The 19,102-nt window shown below is 38.5% G+C and overlaps 1 protein-coding gene across 1 annotated transcript; it reads right to left on the bottom strand.

The window, feature by feature from the left end:
• Positions 1–17,607: 17,607 nt before the first annotated feature.
• On the bottom strand, positions 17,608–17,901 carry LOC309829448 (HIG1 domain family member 1A, mitochondrial-like; the record flags this gene model as incomplete). The annotated part of the gene is made up of 1 exon (XM_082665346.1): positions 17,608–17,901. Exon 1 carries the CDS (start codon positions 17,887–17,889, stop codon positions 17,608–17,610), a length of 282 nt encoding a protein of 93 aa, XP_082521472.1. The 5' UTR covers positions 17,890–17,901.
• Between the last annotated feature and the right edge of the window lie 1,201 nt (positions 17,902–19,102).

Below are 19,102 nucleotides of genomic sequence, written 5' to 3'. Positions count from 1 at the left end.
AGGAACTAGAGTGGGACCATGAGGGTAGAAGTCTATGGAAGTTTGTTGCCTCTGCATATCTACAAGCTCTGTGAGATTGTTGCCAAGTATCTTGTTATGGGTCTAGGATCATCATGATAGGTCAGCAAAGCCAGCATTCAAGAAGAAGCGCTAGACATGGAGTAGGGAAGAGTAAGGACACCAGCCCATCTCCATGTTTCTTACTGCCTCCTATCAACCCTTCCTTCAGGCAGTTATGGCAGCTGTCTTACATCTGCCTTCCCAATTTAAATCAAATATCTCTTTTCACCAGCTCTAACCCAAAACCTCACAGTTTCTGTGAAATGTATTTCTATTTTTTCCAAGTTGCTTCAGCAAAGCCAATTCAAACATGGAAGCATGTAATGATGACTTGTTGCACAGCAAGGAATTTCCTTATGCCGTAGTAAGTGGACCCTGTCCCTAACGTAATAATAAAAATGTAAGCAAACAGGAAGCTATGAGCTCCTGTGACCTGGTAGATTACTTCCTCCATATTGGCTGCATTGACTACAGAACTTCTGGCCCACTCTCATGAGGAACTGTGGAGGCATGTTAAACTGTGCCCATTTATCCACTTACATCCATATCTTGTAAGCCTTTTATACTGCTTGTTTGCTGACTCAGTAATAAACCCAAGTGAAAACAGTTTAAGAGACCTTACCAATTTCCAAATGATAAAAATAGTTTTGATATTGAATAGAAGAGAAGGAACTGCCATGAAAAAAAAATAGAGACAGCTTTTGTGTGTGTGTGTGTGTGTGTGTGTGTGTGCATGTCCAAAGATGTTTATTATAGCATCATATATAACAACCACAATCAAATTAAACGTCTGTCAGTGAAGGACTCAAATAAAGCACTGACATCTACCCCTTAGAACAGCATCTGGTCATCCTAACAGGAGTGTAGTAGATCTAGATGTCCAACAGGGAAAAATCTCCAAGATACATTAATAAGTGTAAAAAACCCAAAGGATAGAACAGTGTGTGTGAAACGATCCATTTGTGTAAAAAACAAATGTAGAGCTACAGATACATACACATACACATTAATGCACGCCTAAATTTACTAGGCTGATGTACCAAAGAGCAGTCATCTCCAATGAGCACCTATGGCAATAGGTGAAGATATGTCCTTTTTATTTGATCCCCTTCTGTTCTATTTTATAAAAAGTAAAACAATACATATAAAAAGAAAACAATTTTATACTGCCCTGCCTAGGTGTTTATAAAATACTGATGTAATGTCCAGAACTCCTATTATAATTCCTGGAAAATAAACCAGGCCAGAGGGAAAAAAGCTTTAGAAGTGGGGCCCTACCCATATATCCAGACAAAACTATAATTCAAAAAGACACGTGCACCCCTATGTTCATAGCAGCACTTTTCACAATAGTCAAGACATGGAAACAACCTAACTGTCCATCAACAGATGAATGGATAAAAAAGATGTGGTACATATATACAATGGAATACTACTCAGCCATAAAAAAGAATGAACCAATGCCATGTGCAGCAACAAATGAGAAAACTCAAGTGTGTGAGATCAAGAAAAGAATGATTCAAGAAGGAAGGAGCAGTCAACCGTTTCTGGTTACTGCTGAAATGTGGCTAATGAATATAGCAATACAGTTATTAGTGACCTTAATAAGAGAAATCTTGCTAAAGAAAAAAATGGGTAGTGAATAAATAGAAAAACTGTGTGTACACAATTCTTTCAAGAATCTTAACTTGGAAGTAGAGTGTAGAGAAGGAGTAGAAATTGGGAAAAGTAATATGTGGTGCAAAGAGACTTAATTTGTAGTACAATTGTAAAGTTTTTTTGGAAATGTTATAGAACTATTTTATTTTTTAAACTCTATATACTGAACTGATAAAAATTAAAACTTTTACACAATTCTTTGTAATTAGACATTGGTAAATAGCAACACTGGTAAATAACAGACATTATGCCTTAGTTTTCTCACCTGTAAAAATGGTATACTAATACCCAGTCCAAGTGTTGTATAAATCTCATTAGATAATGACAGATCCTTGGCCTCATTCCTGCACATACTTAGTGTTCAATTCATAGCAGCTTTCATGCTGAGAAGCTTTGTACTGTTGTACCCCAAACTCAGGGATCTGAGCACTGAGTGCCAACTGTACATCAGTCAGTTAGTCAGGATATTAAACTCCTACTATTTATCAACACTTTGCAGCTAAGTGCTGTGGATAGAATGGTGAATGAAAATACTGCTCTAAGTCCTCATGGAGGTTAGACTCTAGCAGAAAGACAGATATTAAACAAATCACAAGACATAAATATTTAAAAGTTTTCAAAGTGGTCTGAAATTTCATTCAGTCATTCAAAACCTTGTCTTGTTCCTGATCTTAGAGGAAATGGTTTCAGTTTTTCACCATTGAGAACGATGTTGGCTGTGGGTTTGTCATATAAGGCCTTTATTATGTTGAGGTAAGTTACCCCCATGCCTACTTTCTGGAAGGTTTTTATCATAAATGGGTGTTGAACTTGGTCAAAAACTTTTTCTGCATCTATTGAGATGATCATATGTTTTTTCTCCTTCAATTTGTTAATATGGTTTATCACATTGATTGATTTGCATACATTGAAGAATCCTTGCATTTCTGGAATAAACTCCACTTGATCATGGTGTATGATCCTTTTAATGTGCTGCTGTATTCTGTTTGCTAGTATTTTGTTGAGCATTTTTGCATCTATATTCATCAGTGATATTGGCCTGCAGTTTTCTTTCTTTGTGACATCTTTGTCTGGTTTTGGTATCAGGGTGATGGTCGCCTCATAGAATGAGTTTGGGGTATTCCTCCCTCTGCTATATTTTGGAAGAGTTTGAGAAGGATAGGTGCTAGCTCTTCTCTAAATGTTTTAACAAATTTGCCTGTGAAGCTGTCTGGTCCTAGACTTTTGTTTGTTCGAAGATTTTTTATCACAGTCTCAATTTCAGTGCTTGTGATTGGTCTGTTTATAATTGCTATTTCTTCCTGGTTCAGTCTCAGAAGGTTAGGCTTTTCTAAGAATTTGTCCATTTCTTCCAGGTTGTCCATTTTATTGGCATATAGTTGCTTGTAGTAGTCTCTCATGATCCTTTGTATTTCTGCAGGGTCAATTGTTATTTCTCCTTTTTCATTTCTACTTCTGTTGGTTTGAGTCTTCTCCCTCTTTTTCTTGATGAGTCTGGCTAATGGTTTATCAATTTTGTTTATCTTCTCAAAGAACCAGCTTCTGGTTTTATTGATCTTTGCTATCATTTCCTTCATTTCTTTTTCGTTTGTTTCTTTTTTTTTAACATCTTTATTGGGGTATAATTGCTTTACAATGGTGTGTTAGTTTCTGCTTTACAACAAAGTGAATCAGTTATACATATAAATAATGTTCCCATATTTCTTCCCTCTTGCATCTCCCTCCCTCCCACCCTCCCTATCCCACCCCTCCAGGTGGTCACAAAGCACCAAGCTGATATACCTGTGCTATGCGGCTGCTTCCCACTAGCTATCTACCTTATGTTTGGTAGTGTATATATGTCCATGCCTCTCTCTCACTTTGTCACAGCTCACCCTTACCCCTCCCCATATCCTCAAGTCCGTTCTCCAGTAGGTCTGTGTCTTTATTCCTGTCTTACCCCTAGGTTCTTCAAGACATTTTTTTTACTTAAATTCCATATATATGTGTTAGCATACGGTATTTGTCTCTCTCTTTCTGACTTACTTCACTCTGTATGACATACTCTAGGTCTATCCACCTCATTACAAATAGCTCAATTTTGTTTCTTTTTATGGCTGAGTAATATTCCATTGTATATATGTGCCACATCTTCTTTATCCATTCATCCGATAATGGGCACTTAGGTTGTTTCCATCTCCGGGCTACTGTAAATAGAGCTGCAATGAACATTTTGGAACATGACTCTTTCTGAATTATGGTTTTCTCAGGGTATATGCCCAGTAGTGGAATTGCTGGGTCATATGGTAGTTCTATTTGTAGTTTTTTAAGGAACCTCCATACTGTTCTCCATAGTGGCTGTACCAATTCACATTCCCACCAGCAGTGCAAGAGTGTTCCCTTTTCTCCACACCCTCTCCAGCATTTATTGTTTCTAGATTTTTTGATGATGGCCATTCTGAGGGGTGTGACATGATATCTCATTGTAGTTTGGATTTGCATTTCCCTAATGATTAATGATGTTGAGCATTTTTCATGTCTTTGTTGGCAGTCTGTATATCTTCTTTGGAGAAATGTCTATTTAGGTCTTCCACCCATTTTTGGATTGGGTTGTTTGTTTTTTTGTTATTGAGCTGCATGAGCTGCTTGTAAATTTTGGAAATTAGTCCTTTGTCAGTTGCTTCATTTGCAAATATTTTCTCCATTCTGAGGGTTGTGTTTTGGTCTTGTTTATGGTTTCCTTTGCTGTGCAAAAGCTTTTAAGTTTCATTAGGTCCCATTTGTTTATTTTTGTTTTTATTTTCATTTCTCTAGGAAGTGGGTCAAAAAGGATCTTGCTGTGATTTATGTCATAGAGTGTCCTGCCTATGTTTTCCTCTAAGAGTTTGATAGTTTCTGGCCTTACATTTAGGTCTTTAATCCATTTTGAGCTTATTTTTGTGTATGGTGTTAGGGAGTGATCTAATCTCATACTTTTACATGTACCTGTCCAGTTTTCCCAGCACCACTTATTGAAGAGGCTGTCCTTTCTCCACTGTACATCCCTGCCTCCTTTATCAAAGATAAGGTGACCATATGTGCATGGGTTTATCTCTGGGCTTTCTATCCTGTTCCATTGATCTATCTTTCTGTTTTTGTGCCAGTACCATACTGTCTTGATTACTGTGGCTTTGTAGTATAGTCTGAAGTCAGGGAGCCTGATTCCTCCAGCTCTGTTTTTCTTTCTCAAGATTGCTTTGGCTACTCGGGGTCTTTTGTGTTTCCATACAAATTTTGAAATTTTTTGTTCTAGTTCTGTGAAAAAATGCCAGTGGTAGTTTGATAGGGATTGCATTGAATCTGTAGATTGCTTTGGGTAGTAGAGTCATTTTCACAATGTTGATTCTTCCAATCCAAGAACATGGTATATCTCTCCATCTATCTGTATCATCTGTAATCTCTTTCATCAGTGTCTTATAATTTTCTGCATACAGGTCTTTTGTCTCCTTAGGTGGGTTTATTCCTAGATATTTTATTCTTTTTGTTGCAATGGTAAATGGGAGTGTTTTCTTGATTTCACTTTCAGATTTTTCATCATTAGTGTATAGGAATGCCAGAGATTTCTGTGCATTAATTTTGTATCCTGGTACTTTACCAAATTCATTGATTAGCTCTAGTAGTTTTCTGGTAGCATCTTTAGGATTCTCTATGTATAGTATCATGTCATCTGCAAAAAGTGACAGCTTTACTTCTTTTCTGATTTGGATTCCTTTTATTTCCTTTTCTTCTCTGATTGCTTTGGCTAAAACTTCCAAAACGATGTTGAATAAGAGTGGTGAGAGTGGGCAACCTTGTCTTGTTCCTGATCTTAGTGGAAATGCTTTCAGTTTTTCACCATTGAGGATGACGTTGGCTGTGGGTTTGTCATATATGGCCTTTATCATGTTCAGGAAAGTTCCCTCTATGCCTACTTTCTGCAGGTTTTTATCATAAATGGGTGTTGAATTTTGTCAAAAGCTTTCTCTGCACCTATCGAGATGATCATGTGGTTTTTCTCCTTAAATTTGTTAATATGGTTTATCACATTGATTGATTTGCATATATTGAAGAATCCTTGCATTGCTGGAATAAACCCCACTTGATCATGGTGTATGATCCTTTTAATGTGCTGTTGGATTCTGTTTGTTAGTATTTTGTTGAGGATTTTTGCATCTATGTTCATCAGTGATATTGGCCTGTAGTTTTCTTTCTTTGTTACATCCTGTCTGATTTTGGTATCAAGGTGATGGTGGCCTCGTAGAAAAAATTTGGGAGTGTTCCTCCCTCTGCTATATTTTGGAAGAGTTTGAGAAGGACAGGTGTTAGCTTTTCTCTAAATGTTTGATAGAATTCACCTGTGAGTCCATCTGGTACTGGGCTTTGGTTTGTTGGAAGATTTTTAATCACAGTTTCAATTTCAGTGCTTGTGATTCGTCCGTTCATATTTTCTATTTCTTCCTGATTCAGTCTTGGCAGGTTGTGCATTTCTAAGAATTCGTCCATTTCTTCCAGGTTGTCATTTTATTGGGATAGAGTTGCTTGCAGTAATCTCTCATGATCTTTTGAATTTCTGCAGTGTCAGTTGTTACTTCTTCTTTTTCATTTCTAATTCTATTGATTTGAGTCTTCTTTTTTTCCTTGATGAGTCTGGCCAAAGGTTTATCTGTTTTGTTTATCTTCTCAAAGAACCAGCTTTTAGTTTTATTGATCTTTGCTATTGTTTCCTTCACTTCTTTTTCATTTATTTCTGATCTGATTTTTTTCCTTCTGCTAACTTTGGGGGTTTTTTTGTTCTTCTTTCTCTAATTGCTTTAGTTGCAAGGTTAGGTTGTTTATTCGAGATGTTTCCAGTTTCTTAAGGTGGGTTTGTATTGCTATAAACTTCCCTCTTAGAACTGTTTTTGCTGCATCCCATAGGTTTTGGGTCGTCATGTCTCCATTGTTACTTGTTTCTAGGTATTTTTTTTATTTCCTCTTTGATTTCTTCAGTGATCACTTCGTTATTAAGTAGTGTATTATTTAGCCTCCATGTGTTTGTATTTTTTTTACAGATATTTTCCTGTAATTGATATCTAGTCTCATGGTGTTGTGGTCGGAAAAGAACTTGATACAATTTCAGTTTTCTTAAATTTACCAAGGCTTGATTTGTGACCCAAGATATGATCTATCCTGGAGAATGTTCCATGAGCACTTGAGTAAAATGTGTATTCTGTTGTTTTTAAATGGAGTGTCCTATATATATCAATTAAGTCTGCCTTGTTTAATGTATCATTTAAAGCTTGTGTTTCCTTATTTATTTTCATTTTGGATCATCTGTCCATTGGTGAATATGGGGTGTTAAAGTCCCCTACTATGAATGTGTTACTGTTGATTACCCCTTTTATGGCTGTTAGTATTTGCCTTATGTATTGAGGTGCTCCTATGTTGGGTGCATAAATATTTACAATTGTTATATCTTCTTCTTGGATCGATCCCTTGATCATTATGTAGTGTCCTTCTTTGTCTCTTCTAGTAGTCTTTATTTTAAAGTCTAGTTTGTCTGATAACAGAATTACTACTCCAGCTCTCTTTTGGTTTCCATTTGCATGGAATACCTTTTTCCATCCCCTTACTTTCAGTCTGTATGTGTCTCTAGGTCTGAAATGGGTCTCTCGTAGACAGCATATATATGGGTCTTGTTTTTGTATCCATTCAGCCAGTCTGTGTCTTTTGGTGGGAGCATTTAGTCCATTTACATTTAAGGTAATTATCGATATGTATATTCCTATTCCCATTTTCTAAATTGTTTTGGGTTCTTTATTATAGGTTTTTTCCTTCTCTTGTGTTTCTTGCCTAGAGAAGTTCCTTTAGCATTTGTTATAAAGCTGGTTTCATGGTGCTGAGCTCTCTCAGCTTTTGCTTGTTGGTAAAGATTTTAATTTCTCCATCAAATCTGAATTAGATCCTTGCTGGGTAGAGTAGTCTTGGCTGCAGGTTTTTCTCCTTCATCACTTTCAGTATGTCCTGCCAGTCCCTTCTGGCTTGCAGAGTTTCTGCTGAGAGATCAGCTGTTAACCTTATGGGGATTCCCTTGTGTGTTATTTGTTGTTTTTCCCTTGCTGCTTTTAATATGTTTTCTTTGTATTTAATTTTTGGTAGTTTGATTAATATGTGTCTTGGCGTATTTCTCCTTGGATATATCCTGTATGGGACTCTCTGTGCTTCCTGGACTTGATTAACTATTTCCTTTCCCATATTAGGGAAGTTTTCAACTATAATCTCTTCAAATATTTTCTCAGTCCCTTTCTTTTTCTCTTCTTCTTCTGGAACCCCTATAATTCGAATGTTGGTGCGTTTAATGTTGTCCCAGAGGTCTCTGAGACTGTCCTCAGTTCTTTTCATTCTTTTTTCTTTATTCTGCTCTGCAGTAGTTATTTCCACTATTTTATCTTCCAGGTCACTTATCCGTTCTTCTGCCTCAGTTATTCTGCTATTGATCCCATCTAGAGTATTTTTCATTTCATTTATTGTGTTGTTTATCATTGTTTGTTTCATCTTTAGTTCTTCTAGGTCCTTGTTAAATGTTTCTTGCATTTTGTCTATTCTAATTCCAAGATTTTGGATCATCTTTACTTTCATTATTCTGAATTCTTTTTCAGGTAGACTGCCTATTTCCTCTTCATTTGTTAGGTCTGGTGGTTTTGTTTTTTTTTTTTTTTGTTTTTTTTTTTTTGCGTTATGTGGGCCTCTCACTGTTGTGGCCTCTCCCATCGCGGAGCACAGGCTCCGACGCGCAGGCTCAGCAGCCATGGCTCACGGGCCTAGCCGCTCCGCGGCATGTGGGATCTTCCCGGACCGGGGCACGAACCCGTGTCCCCTGCATCGGCAGGCGGACTCTCAACCACTGCACCACCAGGGAAACCCTGGTGGGTTTTTATCTTGCTCCTTCATCTGCTGTGTGTTTTTCTGTCTTCTCATTTTGCTTATCTTACTGTGTTTGGGGTCTCCTTTTTGCTTTCATTTATTTCTGATCTGTTCTTTATGATTTCTTCCCTTCTGTTAACTTTAGGGTTTTTTTGTTCTTCTTTCCCTAATTGCTTTAGGTGTACGGTTAAGTTGTTTATTTGAGATGTTTCTTGTTTCTTGACATAGGAGTGTATTGCTATAAACTTCCCTCTTGAAACTGTTTTTGCTGTATCCTATAGGTTTTTGGTCATTGTGTTTTCATTGTCATTTGTTTCTAGGAATTGTTTGATTTCCTCTTTGATTTCCTCAGTGATCTCTTGGTTATTTAGTAGTGTATTGTTTAGCCTCCATGTGTTTTTTATTTTTTACAGATTTTTTATCCTGCAATTGATATCTAGTCTCATAGCGTTGTGGCAGAAATGATACTTGATATGATTTCAATATTCTTAAATTTTCCAATGCTTAATTTGTGACCCAAGATATGATCTATCCTGGAGAATATTCCATTAGCATAAGAGTAGAAACTGTATTCTGTTGCTTTTGGATGGAATATCCTATAAATATCAATTAAGTTCACCTTGTTTAATGTATCATTTAAAGATTGTTTTTCTTTATTCATTTTCATTTTGGATGATCTGTCCATTGGCGAAAGTGGGGTATTAAAGTCCCCTACTATGATTGTGTTACTGTCAATTTCCCTTTTATGGCTCTTAGCATTTGCCTTATGTATTGAGGTGCTCCTATGTTGGGTACATAAATATTTACAATTGTTATATCTTCTTCTTGGATTGATCCCTTGGTCATTATGTAATGTCGTTCTTTGTCTCTTACAATAGTCTTTATTCTAAAGTCTATTTTGTCTGATATGAGTATTGCTACTCCAGCTTTCTTTTGATTTCCATTTACATGGAATATTTTTTTCCATCCCCTTACTTTCAGTCTGTATGTGTCCCTAGGTCTGAAGTGGGTCTCTTATAGACAGCAGATATATGGGTCTTGTTTTTGTACCCATTCAGCCAGTCTGTGCGTATTGGTTGGAGCATTTAATCCATTTACTTTCAGATAGTTATCCATATGTATGTTCCTATTACCATTTTCTTAATTGTTTTGGGTTTTTTATGGTGGGTCTTTTCCTTTTCTTGTGTTTCCTACCTAGAAAAGTTCCTTTAGCCTTTGTTGTAAAGCTGGTTTGGTGGTGCTGAATTCTCTTAGCTTTTGCTTGTCTGTAAAGGTTTTAATTTCTCTGTCAAATTTGAATGAGATCCTTGCTGGGTAGAGTAATCTTGATTGTAGGATTTTCCCTTTAAATATGTCCTGTCACTCCCTTCTGGCTTGCAGATTTTCTGCTGAAAGATCAGCTGTTAACCTTACGGGGATTCCCTTGTATGTTATTTGTTTTTTTCCCTTGGTACTTTTAACATTTTTTCTTTGTATTTAATTTTTGGTAGTTTGATTAATATGTGTCTTGGCATATGTCTCCTTGGATTTATCCTGTATGGGACTCTCTGCACTTCCTGGACTTGATTGACTATTTCCTTTCCCATATTAGGGAAGTTTTCAACTATAATCTCTTCAAATATTTTCTCATCCCTTTCTTTTTCTCTACTTCTTCTGGGACCGTATAATTCGAATGTTGGTGCATTTAATATTGTCCCAGAGGTCTCTGAGACTGTCCTCAAGTCTTTTCATTCTTTTTTCTATATTCTGCTCTGCTTTAGTTATGTCCACTATTTTATCTTCCAGGTCACTTATCCATTCTTCTGCCTCAGTTATTCTGCTATTGATTCCTTCTAGAGAACTTTTCATTTCATTTATTGTGTTGTTCATCATTGTTTGTTTGCTCTTTAGTTCTTCTAGGTCCTTGTTAAATGTTTCTTGTATTTTCTCCATTCTATTTCCAAGATTTTGGAACATCTTTACTATCATTACTCTGAATTCTTTTTCAGGTAGATGCCTATTTCCTCTTCATTTGTTAGGTCTGGTGGGTTTTTACCTTGCTCCTTCATCTGCTGTGTGTTTCTCTGTCTTCTCATTTTGTTTAACTTACTGTGTTTGGGGTCTCCTTTTCTCAGGCTGCAGGTTCGTATTGCCCATTGTTTTTGGTGTCTGCCCCTAGTGGCTAAGGTTGGTTCTGTGGGTTGTGTAGGCTTCTTGGTGGAGGGGACTGGTGCCTGTGCTCTGGTGGATGAGGTTGGATATTGTCTTTCTGGTGGGCAGGATGGCATCCTGTGGTGTGTTTTGTGGTGTCTGTGACCTTATTATGATTTTAGGCAGCCTCTCTGCTAATGGGTGGGGTTGTGTTCCTGTTTTGCTAGTTTTTTGGCATAGAGTTCCAGCACTGTAGCTTGTTGGTCATTGAGAGGAGCTGGGCCTTAGCATTGAGATGGAGATCTCTGGGATAGCTTTTGCCATTTGATATTATGTGGAGCCGGGAGGTCTCTGGTGGACCAGTGTTCTGAACTCGGCTCTCCCACTTCAAAGGCACAGGCCTGACACCCGGCCAGAGCCCCAAGGCCCTGTCAGCCACATTGGCTCAGAAGAAAAGGGAGAAAAAAAGAAAGAAAGAAAGAAAAACATGAAATAAAGCTTTTAAAAATTATTTAAAAAAATTTTTAATAATAAAAAAAGGAAAGAAGAGAGCAAATAAACCAGAAAACAAATCTACCAATGATAACAAGCACTAAAAACTATATGAAAAAAAAAACAAAAAAAACAAAGAAAAACAGATAGACAGAACCCTAAGACTAATGGTAAAAGCAAAGCTATACAGACAAAATCACACAAAGAAGCATACACATACACACTCACAAAAAGAGAAAAAGGAAAAAAATATATATATATATATATTTAAAAAAAGGAGAAAGAGAGCAACCAAATCAATTAACAAACCTACTGATGATAATAAACTCTAAATACTAAACTACGATAAACATAAAACCAGAAACAAAATTAGATGCAGAAAGCAAACCCCAACTCTACAGTAGCTCCCAAAGTCTACCACCTCAATTTTGGGATGATTTGTTGTCTATTCAGGTATTCCAGAGATGCAGGATACACCAAGTTGATTGTGGAGATTTAATCCGTTGCTCCTGAGACTGCTGGGGGAAATTTCCCTTTCTCTTCTTTGTTCGCACAGCTCCCGGGGTTCACCTTTGGATTTGGCCACGCCTCTGCATGTAGGTCGCCTGAGGCCATCTGTTCCCCACCCAGACAGGACAGAGTTAAAGTAGTAGCTGATTCAAGGGCTCCAGCTCACTCAGGCCGGGGGAAGGGAGAGGTACGGAACGTGGGGCGAGCCTGCAGCGGCAGAGGCCGGTGTGACGTTGCAAGCGCCTGAGTCCCTGCCGTGTGTTCTCCCGGGGAAGTTGTCCCTGTATCACAGGACATTGGCAGTGGAGGGCTGCACAGCCTCCTGGGACGGGAAGTGTGGATAGTGACCTGTGCTTGCACACAGGCTTTTTGGTGGCTGCAGCAGCAGCCTTAGCGTTTCAGGCCCGTCTCTGACGTCCGCGCTGATAGCCGTGGCTCGCACCCGTCTCTGGAGCTCGTTTGGGTGGTGCTCTGAATACCCTCTCCTTGCACACCCCTAAATATCTCTTCCCTCTTAGGCAGGTCCAGACTTGCTCTCGGACTCCTCCCAGCTAGCCGTGGTGCACTAGCCCCCTTCAGGCTGTGTTCACGCAGCCAACCCCAGTCCTCTCCCTGGGATCCGACCTCCGAAGCCCGAGCCTCAGCTCCCAGCCCCCACCCCCCCCCCCCCCGGCAGGTGAGCAGACAAGCCTCTTGGGCTGGTGAGTGCTGGTCGGCACTGATCCTCTGCGTGGGAATCTCTCCGCTTTGCCCTCTGCACCCTTGTTGCTGTGCTTTCCTCTGTGGCTCTGAAGTTTCACCCCACCACCCCCCATATCCACCTGTGAAGGGGCTTCCTAGTGTGTGGAAACTTTTCCTCCTTCACAGCTCCCTCCCAGAGGTGCAGGTCCTGTCCCTATTCTTTTGTCTCTGGTTTTTCTTTCTTTTGCCCTACCCAGGTACATGGGGAGTTTCTTGCCTTTTGGGAAGTCTGAGATCTTCTGCCAGTGTTCAGTAGGTGTTCGGTAGGAGGTGTTCCACATGTAGATGTATTTCTGATGTATTTGTGGGGAGGAAGTTGATCTCCACGTCTTACTCCTCCGCCATCTTGAAGGTCTCCCCCATTCTGCCCATTTTTTTAAATTGAGTTCTTTTTTGCTACTGAGCTGCATGAACTGTTTGTTGGTAAATTTTGGAATTAATTGATTGTGAGTTGCGTTGTTTGCAAATATTTTCTCCCATTCTGTGGGTTGTCTTTTTTCTGTTTATGGTTTCCTTTACTGTGCAAACGCTTTTGAGTTTAATTAGGTCCCGTTTTGTTTTGTTTTTTTAATTTCCATTACTCTAGGAGACAGCTCGAAAAAGATATTGCTGCAATTTATGCCAAAGAATATTCTGCCTATGTTTTCCTCTAAGATTTTTGTAGTGTCTGGTTCTACTTTTAGGTCTTTAATCCATTTTGAGTTTGTTTTTGTGTATGGTGTTAACCTAAAACAAATATAGATCAATGGAACAGGATAGAAAACCCAGAAATAAATCCACACACCTATGGTCAATTGGTCTATAACAAAGGAGGCAAGACTATACAATGGAGGAAAGACAGTCTCATCAATAAATGGTGGGAAAAGTGGACAGCTACAAGTAAAAAAATGAAATTAGAACATTCTTTAACACTATACACAAAAATAAACTCTGTGTCTTCATTCTACCCTCCCCAATATGTCTGCCACATTGCCCCCAAAGTAATGTGTAAAACAAAAATAGCTCTTAAACTATTTTAAAAATAAAGACTAATGCCACAAAGGCAGAGACTATGACTCTACATCACTTTTTCCAGGCACCAAGGACAAAAGGACCAAAATATGTGTCAAATGAATGAGTGCCAGGCCTGCCACCCTGAGGCCCTTGCTTCCACTTCCCTATCTCTTACTGTACCATCTCACTGTTGTCACACATCTAATCAGTCAAGGACTTTCAGTTTTCCCAAAAGTACACACTGTTTTATGTCTTTGGGTCTTTATCAGGAACACCATACCCCTTTCATCCTTCTCCATTTCTAATCCTACCATATTCATCCTCCCTTTTCTGCCTTCTGACCATATGCCCCCCTTTCAAAATCCCACCCCTACTGCCTTTCCTGACTGTCTCCCCCACTCTCAAGCAGAATAGAGCACTCTTTCTTTTGTGTCCAACTCTCCACTCTTCATACAGAATCTAACTTCCAAATGCATTTACTTCTTTACATATCTGACATACACCTCCCTAACACCCCTCAACTGTACAGTGAGTTCTTTGGAGACAGGACTGCATCCTGGGAAGAGAAAAAAAGAGAAGTGAGGGAAGGATGAAGTAATGAATATTTGAACACACATACACATACAGAAACTCTTCCACTCCCTTTCCTTACCCTCTTGCAACCAGTTACCAAATCCTGTCAATTTTGAACATCTCGAAAAGTCCTCCAGCTGTCTCTATCCTTAGTTCATGTCCCCAGCATCACTCACTTGGATTCCTACGTAACCCTTTGCAAACAGAGCCACTGTGAACCATTGTGTAGGTTGTGCTCTGTTTGAAAGCACCCAGCCTCATCAGGGGCAAGGAGAGTAGGGGTGAAATACAGTCCAAACTCAACTCCCAAGACTAAAGTCGAGGGGGCACTATTTGATCATTTCTCTGCCCAGAGGGAACACATTTTTCTAATTCACAAGTTGTTTTTCTAATTCACACAACATATGTGCTAGCAACGCAGCCCTGTTTCAACCATTCTTCACCATAAGAGCCAGAGTCTTTCTAAAGTACCAATCGGATGCTTTTACTGTCCTATTTAAAACCTTCTAACGACTCTCCTTTGTACTCAGTGTGAAGTTCAAGCCCCATTATATGATTGATAATGTCTTTCATGTTCCACCTCTGGTTTACCACTCCAGTCACAGTTCTCACACCTCACACTGTACTTCTATATACTGAGCTCCATCCACCTTCTCTGTATCCCCAGGCTACATCTCCATCCCCCTCTCCATCACCCATCCACTTCCACATTCTGCTGTCACATGAATGACTCATGCTCATCTGATGAGTCTTAGAATAGATATCACTCCCCTGGGAAGCATTCCCTAACTTCTCCAATCCCCCTTCTGACTGGGTTAAATTCCTCTCACATCACCTCATTCTCGCCCCCGGGATAACACTTAACATTTTATGTCTTAATTGACAATTTAATTCTCCCTTATTTCTTTCCAGATGGTGATCGTTTTGAGGGCAGAAAACAATCTCTTATTAACATTATATCCTCTATACCTATCACTATGCTCAGAAAATATTTGTTAAAGGAAAGCATGGAATCTGTCTTATCCAGAGTATCAGTTGTAATGAATCAATCCCAGAGCTGACAAAAGTACAATAAGAGAAACCAGTAACCACCTTACTCTATAAGTTTACACTATAGGAAGACAATGTTATACCTCTGGACAGTAATGCTAAGTCACCCCATCTAATAAAAGTATCTTGAATTATATCCTCATTGTTAATGGAATAACAAACTTTGACTTAACATTTTCTCTTAATGAATCTCCCAACTAGCCTTCATCTTCTATTTAGGTTCATTCAAATTGTTGATATAAATATAGTTCTGCCTAATACCTTCCTCCAACCCCAGCTGCTTTTATGACCCTGTTTACACCTGACCAGGATTTTACTTTAGTCCTTCAAATTAATTTCAAATATTTTAAGGCCCAGACTCATTCAAAAGTAGCAAAAAACGTATTTCACACTTGAGAAATGCAGCCCCTCTCCACTCTCCTATATCAGCTGGCCGCCCTTCCCATACTCCTACATAAACAGCAACACTGACCCACCCAGCTGCCTGAGGTCAAATGCAGAAGTCATTTTTTCTTTGAAATGCTGTTCCTTATACCTGATTTCTCATCACTGGCTCTTTCTTTGCACATCTCTGTTTAAATATCTCTTTGGCTAGGCCATCTCTCTCAACCCAGTCCTAAGCAGCAACTCAGTCACCATCCTATCTTTCATTTTAAAATTCTCTGTATAGCTTTTACTTATTTTCTTCATTTTTGTACCAAATCTTTTTTTTAACATCTTTATTGGAGTATAATTGCTTTACAATGTTGTGTTAGTTTCTGCTGTACAACAAATTGAATCAGCTATATGTATACACATATCCCCTTATCCCTTCCCTATTGAGTCTCCCTCCCACCCTCCCTATCCCATTCCTCTAAATCGTCACAAAGCATGGAGCTGATCTGCCTGTGCTATGCAGCAGCTTCCCACTAGCCATCCATTTTACATTTGGTAGTGTATATATGTCAGTGCTACTCTGTCACTTCATCCCAGCTTCCCCTCCCCCCGCCCCGTGTCCTCAAGTCCATTCTCTACATCTGTGTCTTTATTCCTGCCCTGCCACTAGGTTCATCAGTGCTTATTTTTTAGATTCCATATATATGCGTTAGCACACAGTATTTGTTTTTCTCTTTCTGACTTACTTCACTCCGTATGACATACTCTAGGTCCTACCACCTCACTACAAATAACTCAATTTTGTTCCTTTTTATGGCTGAGTAATATTCCATTGTATATATGTGCCACATCTTCTTTATCCATTCATCTGTCGATGGGCACTTAGGTTGCTTCCATGTCCTCGCTATTGTAAATAGTGCTGCAATGAACAATGGGGTGCATGACTCTTTTATGAATTATGGTTTTCTCAGGGTATATGCCCAGTAGTGGGATTGTTGGGTCATATGGTAGTTCTATTTTTAGTTTTTTAAGGAACCTCCATACTGTTCTCCATAGTGGCTGTATCAATTTACATTCCCACCAACAGTGCAGGAGGGTCCCCTTTTCTCCACAACCTCTCCAGCATTTATTGTTTCTAGATTTTTTTTTGATGTGTTCACTTACTTTAATAACACTACATTTACCATGTTATCATCATGGAATGTAAACTCAGGTTAGACAAGAGAATTTCACAAGTACAACAAAGCATTCTGTAGTATACCAAAGTTTGTATAACGTCTGACCAAACCAGCTTGCTCATAAATCACTTCCATTATAGGCAATTTATTTAGTTAAACATTTATGATTCTTATAGAGAAAATAAACATACTGCACACATTTAAAAAGTGTTTTTCGTTTACCCTTGCATTAGCACTTAAAATTCATATTTCTATTTCAAAATGACACAAAATTATTCTAATATAACAGCAGCAAAATATAATTCTGCAATTACAAACGAGCTAAATGGGGATCTACAGTTAAGTTATTCTCATGTTTACAACTATGATTCTGAAATAAATACTACTTCAAAGCAGCTCTCTTACCAGCTTTTTCGGTTTGGCTTAAAAACACACATATAGTTGCCAGGAGGTTTATAATGTTGTATTCTGTGCACTGTTTTGAAAGGGTTCCTCTAGAGCCAACCAGCCCTTAAAACAGTACTCAGTCCACAAGGCAGTCAGAAAGAGTTAAATTAACTGGGGTAAATAGGATTCCTATATTACATCAAAAGCATATGATATTCTGCAGCAACTGGGAGCATTATCAGGATTGGCATGTTGTCCTCTTTAAAACTAATTTCATCAGAAGAGTTTAAGAAGGTGGACATTGTACCACTATCAAGAGCATTTAAAAATGACATGTTTTTGTGCTAATCTGCCTCCCCTGAATGACCTAGCTAGTGAACTAGTCACCAGTAACCTGGTCACCAGGCAAATCAAGCCTGCAAGAAAAGAAGCCAGTATTCAAATTACCATGTTATTGCCCGACCCAAAGAATTTATTTTCAACATAAACATATAACCTCAATATGAGATGTCTAACTAAAGCAAGCACCACCAATGAGACCAAGACAACGTCTCCTCTTCTAAGGTTTAGGTTTTGCCCAGAATTCTCGATACATGGAATCGCCCATACCAAGAGTCATTGTTCCCACAACAAAGCCTTGGGCTGCCATGCACATGTGGATCAGGTGAACAGACATTTTAGTATTTCCCCTGCTCTTCAATTTATATAATCTATATGCAACGATTGTTGCAAAACCTGCCATTCCAGTGGGGACAAATGATGCCTCTCTAGCTTTTCGGATAAGTTCAAATCCGTGATCTTCATCATATGAAGAAAGAGAATCATCTGTGTCGCTTGACATAGTGATTGAAGGATCTTCAGACAACTACAAGACGTCGCAGGTTCCAACCGGCTTCTGCTTTTCTAGATTTTTTGATGATGGCCATTTTGATTGGTGTGAGGTGATACCTCATTACGGTTTTGATTTGCATTTCTCTAATGATTAGTGATGTTGAGCATCTTTTCATGTATTTGTTTGGCCATCTGTATGTCTTCTTTGGAGAAATGTCTATTTAGATCTTCTGCCCATTTTCGGATTGGGTTGTTTGGTTTTTTTTGATAAAGAGCTGCATGGGCTGCTTTACAAAGGAGGCAAGAACATACAATGGAGAAAAGACAGCCTCTTCAATAAGTGGTGCTGGGAAAACTGGGCAGCTACATGTAAAAGAATGAAATTAGGACATTCCCTAACACCATACACAAAAATAAACTCAAAATGGATTAAAGACCTAAATGTAAGGCCAGACACTATAAAACTCTGAGAGGAAAACATAGGCAGAACACTTTATGACATAAATCACAGCAAGATCCTTTCTGACCCACCTCGTAATGGAAATAAAAATAAAAATAAAAATAAACAAATGGACGTAATGAAACTTAAAAGCTTTTATACAGCCAAGGAAACCATAATCAAGATGAAAAGACAACCCTCAAAATGGGAGAAAATATTTGCAAATGAAGCAACTGACAAAGGATTAATCTCTGTATAGCTTTTAACACTAAGTGATACATATTAATTTTCAATGGAATATTACAATGTTTATTGTTTATCTTCCCAGCTGGAATATAAATTCCATGAGACCAGTGACCTAATGGTTTTCCTCACTTTATTAACTAGAAGCAGACTTGGCACACAGGAAATTCTCAATAATTAACTGTTGAATGAATGAAGAGATAAGGGAAGAATGAACTGGTTATTTTATCAATATCCTTTTGTATGAGGATTTAGAATCAGGCCAAGGAGGGTTATTTAAAGTATTTATGTTACATAATATCTTATTTATATCTTTTCTGGCTCCTCTTTAGAGCTTAGTACATGAAAACCTTGGCTTCTGTCATTTGCTAGAAGAATTTTCACAACACACCCATGCAATCAGGACCAATATTCAGAAAAGAACATTACTATCATCCCCAGGGACCCCTTTCTGTTCTCCTCCAGTCATTATCTCCCCAAAAGTTAAACATTATCTTGATTTCTAACAGCATAAATTGTTTTTACCTGTTTATGTACTTTA

Source organism: Grampus griseus, assembly GCF_964374135.1.
Source record: "Grampus griseus genome assembly, chromosome: 1".
Taxonomy (NCBI): Eukaryota; Metazoa; Chordata; class Mammalia; order Artiodactyla; family Delphinidae; genus Grampus; species Grampus griseus.
The sequence above is the reverse complement of the archived record's forward strand: the minus strand, read 5'-3'. Positions and strand labels throughout refer to the sequence as shown.